Raw genomic sequence first — 11,019 nt, 5'->3', positions numbered from 1 at the left:
TTTCCCTTTTATGACCTAGAGATTTTCTAGTTTACGTAGTAGTTATCTTTCCCTCTGTCATGAAATTAGTTTTCATTATAATTGCTACTCCAGTGATTCATTTCTAGACCTGTTCAACACTGCTGATGAATAGGAAACTCTTGATCTCTTCTAGGCTATGATTGTTTAGGAAAGGGCATGTGGGGGTTAAGTGTGTTAGTGAAGGTCTCCAAAAGATTTCCGCTCACCACTTGCATGTGGCCACCCACTGATACACATAGTGCACAAAAACACAGTTGTCCTCTGGAATCTGTACAGCCCTGTATGATCTTATATAAAGCACAAAATAGCTGAAGAGACCACATCCAATGAATATTCCATGTTTGCATGTAAAATACTATGTTGCTGCTATTGCAATAGGAGACTCTTGCAAGTAAACAAGAGCATGTTTTTCCTCTTATTACTTGAGATGTGCTCCTTTGTTTACCAAGGCCATTGCTCCACTGGCTTCATCATCTCTGCTTCTAGTCAACAGTCATTCTTAGGGACAGCAATGACTTGATAAAACCAGTAGGAGTTGTCAACTACATCTATTTTACTACTTGTTTGTAAAAGATATCTTAACTTCGGCAAATACATGTGTGGGGTTTTGTTAACTTACTTGGAAACACTGGGAAGGTGTTTCACAGGGATCTTGACCTCTGCAGAGAGTGTTGCTTAGGTTGGTAGTTTTCATTATCCACATTTGTCAATAATGCATGTTTGGGTTAGTTTTGCACTATATTTTAAATTCTTAATAGCAGATAGCCTCTTCATGGATTTATTTCTGAAGGCCTGTGCTTTGAGAAATCTGGATTTGCTTGGTTGGTTGTTCGTATGCAGGGGGTGGGGGACATCTTCCATGTATTTCAGACAAATTGAAACAACTATTGTGTTGTTTTATTTGCTTCTGCTTTGAATAAATTTGCTCTACCCCTCTCCCTCTGCCTACAGCTGAAAAGTGCTCCAAAAGTTTATACAGCTGTCAAAACACTTGATACTGCTAAAAGCAAAACTTTCCTTTAACAGAAAGCCACACAATTAGTCTTAGCTGATTTAGTGTGTCTGCATGTGTATGATCATTGTGTCAACAAAGCATTTTTCAGATGTTTTAAATAAAATTAATTAGTCCTACTTCTTCATCTTCTATGTTAAATCAGAAACAGCCAGACTACAATGCATTTGTAAAGGAGTTAGGGAATTGGCAATCCTTGAGCTTACAATATAGAAGATGGCAATGCTGATCTTGTAATTGCAGTCACAAATACAGACCTTGCGTCTAGGAGGATGTTAGCTTTGTAACATCGCTGCAATAATGAAGGCTTGTGCTAAGGCAAGTGTCACAAGATCTTTTCCTTGCTATTAATGCAGATTGATTATAATTATTTCCTGCTGTGTTCTTCAGAAGTATTTTGGGGATTTGGATCCTAAGATACTTTGGACTAATTACCTAGTAACCTACTGACCTATTCACAATTAACTGCAGGAGCTGTTATTAACCTATTTGTCTGACAGTGGCTAAAATGTTATTGATCTACATTCGCTCCAGCAGCAAGCAGAAGATAAAAAGTAATAGTCAAAGCAATGCACTGATGGAAAAATGAAGGAGCATTACTCAGCAGGAGTGATTATTTAGTTTCTGCTGTTACAACAGCTTAGAATGATGTAATGAGAAATCTTGGTGTATGGTGTTTCTTTCTGCAAGTCATGAGGCTTGGTTCAGGTCCTCTTAGAGTCATTAGGAAAAAGCTGCTGCTGGCTTTTGTGAGAGCTAGAGCAGAATCACACATTTCAACAGGACTTGCTTCTCTTTATGCTAACATGTCAGATTGAGTAAGCAACTACCAAGTTACATAGGCAAACCAGTGCTTACTGAAACATATTGTAGGATGCAATATTTTACATAGTTGAAAGCAATAAGATAGCCTTGGTGCAGTGAGGTTTCTCTTCATAAAACAGTTACTAAGGATTTTCAGTTATACAGTCAAATTGCAATATAAACTGGCTATGGCAATCTTGTTAGGAGCCAGTTATGTTCTTAAATACACTCATCTCAAAGATGCTAATAGATGTGAAATTCTAAATATGTAAACCCACATGTGTAACAGGACTCAGTGTACTGTTTTGATAAACTGTCATATTTTACAGTAAACTTATAAATTCACTTAAAATTAGACTAATACTTGAGACCTTAAAAGACAGTGTGTTGTAAAATACAGAATATGCCAAACAACCTATTTCCAGTTTCAAACATTTTCTATTAAAAAAATCTGTATTATTTGCATCTCCTTAAGGTACTTACTGACAAGGAAACACCACATTCAGTTAGCACATAAACATAGTAAGTAAAAAATCCTTATATGAAGATAAGTGTCACACAGGTACTTGAAATAGGTAAAGATTAGATACCATGATACACTGAAGACCTGGTCTTCTATGTTTAAATACTTTTCTAGATGAAACATGAGCCTAATATCACTGATGTTCCAGAAAAGCAGTTGTTTGAAGGTTAAAACCTGTCTATTCTAATGAAACTACGTTCCAAGTCCACATTAGGGTTGGCAATAATAGTTTATTGCAATCCCTTATGTGGGCTATTACTGCAAATAGCTATTTTGTACTTAGCTCTATACAAATGAGTAATCAGATGATTTCCACAGTAATAGTTGTGCAAGTATTGCTCAATTTCATTAGGAAAGGTCAGGTGGTCCAACTTCTGCTTCTATATATCGCTCACATAAAGGAAAATTAAATTCTGGCTTGTTGAAAGCTAATGACAGTATTTTCTCTTGCATTCACTGAAATCAGAGTTCATGGGCTGCCTTTCACATCAGGTAGCAATAAGAAAGTCTAAGCTGAGTAAATTCAAGAGTTGGTTGAAGAAATTAAAAGCAAGGAACAACTTTATCCCTGGAGTAGCTAAATTAGAGAATGAATACAGCTTTTTTGGTAGTAGCAGCTTCTTTATTTTGGTACACGATATTGTTGTCTTGTTTTTGGATTTTCCAATCCAGGCTCTTCTATGAACCTGTCACTACACCTTGTGGACACACCTTCTGTCTCAAATGTCTTGAGAGATGCCTAGATCACAACCCAAAATGTCCCCTGTGCAAGGAAGGGCTCTCGGAGGTAATGATGCTTGGATTTTTCTCAGCATAAATTCAAGGGTGACAGGATAGGATCATTGGTGCTTTCAGAAACCTTTGATATTTTATTTCCCAACTCAAAAGAAATATTACAAAAGAAGAATGTGACTTTAAATGCTCTTATGACTTACAAAGCATGGACAGTCTCCCCTGCTCAAGCCTCAGGGCCAGACCTGTTCTTAGAAAATCTGTAGGTGATTTTACTTCCCAAATTTCCCAAAAAAAAATGCCCCTAATTTAGGGACTAGTTCAATAAACAAGTCTTCAGTAGCACTGCAAGCTTAAAAGATCATTTTGATTTGCTATAGACATAAGAAAACGGAGCTAACAGATGACTACCTTGTGCATAGACACCATACACTTTGAAATGCCAGACATTAACTGCTTGTGTGTGTGTTTTCTGCAGTGCTTGGCTATGAGGAAATACTGTAAAACAGTACTAATGGAGGAGTTAATAGCTAGGTATCTTCCAGAGGAACTCACTGAAAGAAGAAAGATTTATGAAGAGGAAATAGCAGAGCTTTCCAAGTATGTAATCCATTTATGTAAATTCCAGTCTCTAATACTACTGCTGTTAACTGGTGAAAGGCTCCTGCTCCTGTAGAACACAAGATGCTGACAAAGGAGCTTCTTTCTTGGTATCATGTCATTTCAAAAAGAACAAGAGTCCAGGTGAAACTGTGCTTTGAGTTACCATAAAAAACTGAGCCTGTGCTGAACAGTGAAGAGGAGAAGAAACCCAGAAGTAAACAAAGCATAAAGCAATGTGGTTGCTTTCAGTGGTCTCCACAAAAGCCACAGAGTGAGACAATAAGTGGAAGTCTCACAGGCTGGGGGTTGGAATGTACTAGGCAGGGAAGAAATGAGATTAAAGAAAATACAGTAAACAAAAGTAATAATACGGATGCATTAATTCTCTCACTAGCAAAACCAGAAAGCATAACTAAAAACTCTTCTGCTAGTAAGTGGTCTATCACTTTCCATAATATCTACTCTATTAATGGGGAAAAAAATTATAGTTTTTACTTACTCCACTAAGAATTTTATTCTAAAGATGTTTTTATCTCTAAAGATATCATCGTTTTAAAGACTATGTTATTGCATAAAATGTATTTTATACCTTATCAATAGTTTGGTAAATGTTGTATCTGATTTGTCCTTTATTACAGCCTGAACAAGAATGTTCCCATATTTGTCTGCACGATGGCTTATCCCACAGTCCCGTGCCCTTTGCACATCTTTGAGCCATGTTATCGCCTGATGATTCGAAGGTGCATGGAGACTGGCACCAAACAGTTTGGGATGTGCATCAGTGACCCTGTAAAAGGGTGAGTGAGCCACATGCTCGGACTGTGTGATGTACACCACTTAGGGTGGAGCGAGTCTCTTGAGAGGTGCAGGAAAGTCCATGGCTGTAATATATATGATAGTTTTCCAGTAGAGAAAGCTGCTTCCTAATCATGCCAGTGAGAGACGCTCAAAAGACTGAAGTTTCTCTCTTGAGCACTTAGATTCTGACTAGTATGACTGCCCAATTTCCTTGTAACACACATAGCTAGTGTGTATTATACAAAGTTGAGCTGCAGATCTCTTGTTGTAATACATGAAAAGGAAGCGTATTTTCTACTGTTTCGAAATCTGTTGGATGCTTTGGCACAAGAAATCAAATTGAAAGGGCATTAAGGTGTTTGGTGGGGTTAGTTTGGTTTTTTTTTTGTTTAAATTATGATAAGAACAGCTAAGCTATCGGGATACATTTTACATCCTCACTGTTCTGAATATAGTAGAGGCTGCAGAGGTACAACAGGACCTTCATAAAGACTGGCTGAGCATTTACACTGAGCCATTTACAGTCAGTCTCAAGTAATTTGATCTTAATGTCTGTCTCTGTGTTCAGCTTTCCTCCCTTACGGTGTATACCTACAGGGTATGTATATGCCATAAAAAGTGTGAGGTACACAAAACACACCTACAAAGTAAAATCTGCTGAAACTGTGAGAGAACAGTTTTCTTCAGAGGTTTTATAGTCCTTCCACAATTCTAATATTCTGAATAGCACTTGTTCTTCACAAACTGAACTTAATCAGGATTATAGAGAAAGCGTGTTTAAGCTGTGTAACTTTCAGTTTTATAAGATGTTCCCTGTGTTCCACACCATGCAGTTAGTGTTAATCAGATTAGACAGCATGAATCTTCCTGATAGTTTTGAAAACAATTGTGGAATAATTTGAACTGCAGCAGGTCAGTGCTAGGAACAATAGAAATGAGCTGACACTGGTAAATACCTTTGTGGTAGGGACTGGCTGTATGGCAGTTCTGTGGAGCTAAGGGTGGAGAGAATAAGACTTGTTTACTTGCTTTTGTTCTGATTTCAATAGGTTTGCAGATTATGGCTGCATTCTGGAGATAAGAAATGTGGAATTCTTTGCTGATGGTCGCTCTGTTGTAGACAGCATTGGCAAAAGGAGATTTAAGGTGATACAGCACAGCCAGCGTGATGGCTATAACACAGCTGATATTGAGTACATCGAGGATCAAAAGGTAAATTAAGAAATATTTCATTTAAACTGTATTACATGTGAAATTCTAAGCACATGTTTCCAGTGAATTCTTTCTTTTGTAGAACAGTTTCTAGTAAAACAAATTCCTGGTATTTACTAGCTACTTATGGTTAAATATGGAAAACATAAGAGTTGCCACAAGCATGCACACACACTGCCCGTATACTGAGAGTGTTTCTCCTAGAGGTTTTTAGCAGAAAACAAAATTACATGAATCCAGGATGAGACTTTACCTCTCTCCTAGACATAACAGCTGTAGTTTATAAGGGGATGGGGGAGAACTTGCCTCCATTTGCATGGAAGCTGGTTAGAAAACTCCCATTCATATAAGAAGGAGCAGGATTGGGTCCGCTACACCTTCAAAATTATTTACATTAATTCTTACTTAAAAAATTAATGTAGGCAGGCAGAGTATTCTGGGTGAAGTATGAGCTTTAGTATACAATGGGAAGACAAAATGTCTACTCTGAGGAGCTGCTAATATTAAAAAAACCAGAGCTTTGCATAATCTTCTGTGTACTATAATGTTTATGTAGGTTTTTTTCACATAGCAATCAAGAAAGTGCTTGTTCTGCAAATAGGTATCTTTGGCTTAGACTATAGGGTAAGAAAGTGAAGGATTTGATGGTGGGGAAGTGGGGAGGAAGCAGAAGGGAAGACACCAAAATAGCAATTTGGATCCATCCCAGAACTCTCTTGGCACTATTTGTCCTTCTTTTCCTTTCCCCTACCCACCCCAGAAATTCCTAAAAGTCAGTCTTGTGCCTTCCCCAGCATGCAGACTGAACCAACAGTAACCTTCCTCCTCTCTACTCATTTCAGGTGCAAGGACAAGAGTATGCTGCATTACTTGTTCTCCATGATTCTGTCTATGATCAGGCATATATGTGGTTTAACTCCCTCAAGCAAGCACTCAAAAGTCGAATTCTCAGTCATTTTGGTCCAATGCCAGCTAAGGATCCTGACCCGCAGGTACCCAGAATCAGTGGCTTGTGTAACTTTTAGAGACAGAAATAGCAGGGATATCCGATAAGCTGGGAGGCATTGTGTTTTAAGATGAAAATATGAATACTTAGGTTTATCCTGCATAAGCTAAGTATCTATGGTACGTTGCCATGCACCAGTGGTACCACGGTTGTGAAAAAAAATGCTCATGTTTATTGTTGGTAACTTCCCGAGACTACTGACCTGACTGTATTAATTCCAGGAGACTTAAATGCCTTTTTGCCTACTCTATTTCCCCAATTACATGACTGAGAGAAAACAGGCAAGAAGAAACTTTGTCCAAGGACTGCAAATAGTACGGATCCTAAAATAACAGATTATAAGAGAAAGTGAATATGCAGTAGTACCATAAAGTATGAAGAAAGGAGGCAGGAATCCCAAGGAACTGGGTCAGTAATAACATGGGAACAAAATACATTTTAAAAAACCCTAGAAGGCCTAACCTATGAACTATTGCTAGAAATAGAAATGCAACTAGCTTCTGTCTTCATCCTATTTTTAGGAAAGGTGCAACTTGGTTGTAATTTGATTCAAGCCAACCTGTAATCACAGGCCTTTAGGCTGTCAAAGAAATTATCTGCTTGCTAGATTGCTGTCAAAATACTGTGTTTTCCAAGATAAAACAAGAACTTACCATCTCTATGCATCCTAATTTTACTTTTTTTTTTATTCCCCCTCCCCCCCAGGCTAATCCTAACGGGCCAGCATGGTGCTGGTGGGTCCTAGCTGTCCTTCCACTTGAGAACAGAGCCCAGCTCCCTTTCCTTGCCATGAAATCCCTCAAAGACCGCTTGAATGGCATCAGACGTGTCCTTACATTCATGTCTCGTACAAGATCACGGTGATGGTGAGAAGGAGAGCTGTGAAGTCTCCCACAGTACTTGACTGTAGACTGTCTCTTGTAACTTCATCTAACTGCAATAATGTCTTACAGATTTTGAGTGTTAGGATGTTTCAAGCGTCAGTTTGAAGGAAAATGCGTTATAAAGAGCAAGGGATGTTTATGGATACTTCAATAGTTTCCATTTGGAACTCTGAGATGATTACTCAATCACTGCACTGCTAAATTAATAACAAATGTGATAGAACAAAAAGTGATTTTGTTTGCCATAAACCTTTTAAAAAGCTTAAGGGTTTTTTATTTATTTTATTTTATTTTTTTAGTGGATAAAGGATAAACTGTGCAGTTTAATGTGAAGCAGAAATAATAATGTTAATGCATTATTTCAGTGAACTGCAAAGTCTTTTATTCCAAATGGTTCAGGTTTTATATAACATTGTGTAAAATAATGTTCACAACTTCCGTTTGATAATTTATTTTTGCAATATGATTTTTTTGTTTCAAAATGTGTAGTATTTATGTGTTCATTCTCTAAAGGAAAGTGAGCTGCTCTATTTATTTATAGTGGGTTTACCCTGTATTTATGACTGGGGGCAATATGATGATTCTAGCAGTACGTAAGCAACTGCTTTGATAATTTTTCAGATATTTGTGTTCAAATGATGAATGTTTTTCTACTTATCCCCAGTTCTACTGTAGCTTAAGAAGGATTTTTTTTTTTCCCTTGAAGCAGCCTGCCATGAAGTCTTTGAATACCCAGATTATGTCTGAGATATTTAGGCACAGTTGGTGGATCTTGGTCCTATGCTTGCCAATGGGTTCCTAGTATCACAAAACAGTCAAGCACATGCTTAACCTTAAGCATGAGTATTCAAGTGCTTGAGAAAATTCACATCTTGATCAGTTGATGTCAGTGGGGATTTGCCATAGTGGTGACAGAAGGATCTATCCCTGATTTTTCACAGAACAGAGAATAACTTGGAGTTAAATTTATGTCTGAATTCTCTCTTGAAGAATGGATAATGCCTACAAACAGCTGCAAAGAAAGAGCCACAATATATGGGAAGTGGCTTCTCCTAAAGAAAACTGGAAGTTATTGGTATCATTTCACTGTAGGTTACTACATAGATTCTTTTTTTTTTTTCTTCCCCCTCCCCCACTCCCACCCCCCTTGTTGCTGTTAACATCAGTTTTATTTCTTATAGTTGTTTGGTGGGATTTGGCTTTGGAGTGTGTATATGTGGCGGGTGGGGGGAGTTATTTTGAATTGTAGGACTCGGAAGGCAGTTTTTGTCACATGAGAAGGAATATGTTGTAATAAATGCTATTTATTTCACCCCAATCTTCAGGTTTCTGTTAGCTTCAAATCTCTACCCAGCCACTGTATTTCTCTTAAGAGATTGGGTAGTGTTGCTAATAATTAACTCTCAAGGAAAACAAGTGAATTTTAGTGCGATTACTTCTAGCTATAAAGAACATAAAAATAGAGCAGAAATGAGAACGGGAAGTATCTTGGGTTTGATTTTTATTCTGTTTTAAATCAATAGTTCATACACTTGTTTTGCTGCTTTTATTGCTTTCAGTGTACCACTTTCTGGCACTGATCTTGCCTCCATCTGACTTTTCACTTCTCACTGATTTCAATGTGAGCAGAACTGGGCCTTTTATTCTAAGCTACTGTTTTCCTTTTCAGTGGCAAAAATAGATTGAATTGAGAATGTTATGGAATGCTACAAATTTACTTATTTTTACCCAGGAGAGCACTCTTTGCCATTCATGCCTTTATGAAAAAATGCAGTAGAATTTAATGTCAATCACATAATCAGAAATATTTATTAGTTAAAAGTAATTTCCATACTGTTAAGTTTTCATAAAACTACCTTTGTTTCCCCTATTCTATAGAACTTTTCAACAAGGGTACCAAAGAAAGGAATGGAAGACAAACATGTTTCAACCTTGTGATGCAAATGGAATACATATCCTGTGTTTGCATTGAGCTACTCTAGAAAGGCTACAACTTATTTCCATACTGCTAGACTGCTGCACTTCTTCCATAGGTGGTACTTTACAAGCTTCTCTCAAAATAATGTATAGAAATACATACAGGTATTTTACAGGTTCAACAAGGCAAAGTGCCAGGTCCTGCATTTGGGCTACAGCAACCCCACAATGCTCCAGGCTTGGGGAAGAGTGGCTGGAAAGCTGCTTGGGAAAAGGACCTGAGGGTGCTGATGGACAGAGCTGAACATGAGCCAGCTTGTGCCCAGGCAGCCAAGGCGGCCAACAGCATCCTGGCCTGTACCAGCAATATAGTATGGCCAGCACGACTGGGGCAGTGATCATCCCCCTGCGCTGGGCACTGGTGAGGCTGCACCTCAAATCCTGTGTTCATTTCTGGGCCCCTCACTACAGGAGAGACATTGAGGTGCTGGAGCAGGGCCAGAGAAGGGCAACAAAGCTGGTGAAGGGCCTGGAGCACAAGTGTGATGAGAAACGGCTGAGGGACCTGGGGGGGGTTTAGTCTAGAGAAGGCTCAGGGGAGACCTTACCACTCAACAGGTAACAAGTGACAGGACCAGAGGAAACAGCCTCAAACTGCACCAGGGGATGTTTAGACTGGATATTAGGAAAAAATTCTTCACTTGGAGGGTGTTGAGATATTGGAATAGGCTGCCCAGGGCAGTGGTGGAATTGCTGTCCCTGGAAGTGTTCAAAATTGAGTAGATGAGGCCCTTAGAGTGACATGGTTGAGTGGTGGACTTGGCAGTGCTGTGGTAAAGGTTGGACCTCACGATCTTAAAGGTCTTTTCCAAGCTAGTTGATTCCATGATTCTACATGTTCTGAACAAAAACAAGTGTATGGTGGCTGACACCTACTATGGCATTTGTCTTCATAAGTCAATAACAAAGTGATTTCTACTTGTTTGGAAGTGAAGCTGCATTAAATGCAATTCTTCCTTAAACCATGGTATATTATTGCATAACATAAGGGGCCCACATTGCTCCCATAGGAAAAAGCTTTTGTTACTCCTATCTGTGAGAAAAGGACTTTAGATATCTATTTTAAACTGTTTTCTCACTAATGTCATTCTTTTCCTCTGCATGCTACATCTTCTACATACTTATATTCTGCCTATTTTGTTGATTTAGAAATTTGCATGGAAAGAATCCTTGATTTTAAAAGTGAGTATTGTCTCTTCTATTAGCTTTCACTAAAAATGCCAGAATTTCCTAAGCAGAAACTTGTGCACATGCCCTCTCTCATAAATGCCCAGTGCATCGGTTGCAACCTGGAAACACTGGACCTACTGCATGTAATGCATACAGCTGATCTGCATATGCACAACAAATCAAACACATCAAGAAAGCTCATCTGTACATGTTCAGTAGGATTCTGTCTGGGACTGCTCTATGGCCACACATCTTGGATTAATGGCTAAAGTCTGCA

The 11,019-nt window shown here is 38.5% G+C and overlaps 1 protein-coding gene across 1 annotated transcript in view; it reads left to right on the top strand.

Annotated features, from left to right (window-relative positions):
* LONRF3 (LON peptidase N-terminal domain and ring finger 3) overlaps positions 1-7,861 on the top strand; it is a gene marked incomplete at its 5' end in the record, with an annotated part of 13,498 nt that extends 5,637 nt beyond the window's left edge. Inside the window, 6 exons of the mRNA XM_010018530.1 lie at positions 3,033-3,147; positions 3,571-3,692; positions 4,334-4,492; positions 5,543-5,705; positions 6,548-6,697; positions 7,417-7,861. Of these exons, the coding sequence (XP_010016832.1) occupies positions 3,033-3,147; positions 3,571-3,692; positions 4,334-4,492; positions 5,543-5,705; positions 6,548-6,697; positions 7,417-7,575 (868 nt within the window). The remainder of the gene's footprint in view (positions 1-3,032; positions 3,148-3,570; positions 3,693-4,333; positions 4,493-5,542; positions 5,706-6,547; positions 6,698-7,416) is intronic.
* Positions 7,862-11,019: the final 3,158 nt, after the last annotated feature.

This window comes from Nestor notabilis, unplaced genomic scaffold (genome assembly GCF_000696875.1).
Source record: "Nestor notabilis isolate BGI_N333 unplaced genomic scaffold, ASM69687v1 scaffold5687, whole genome shotgun sequence".
Taxonomy (NCBI): Eukaryota; Metazoa; Chordata; class Aves; order Psittaciformes; family Psittacidae; genus Nestor; species Nestor notabilis.
This window is presented reverse-complemented; position numbering and strand designations above follow the sequence as displayed.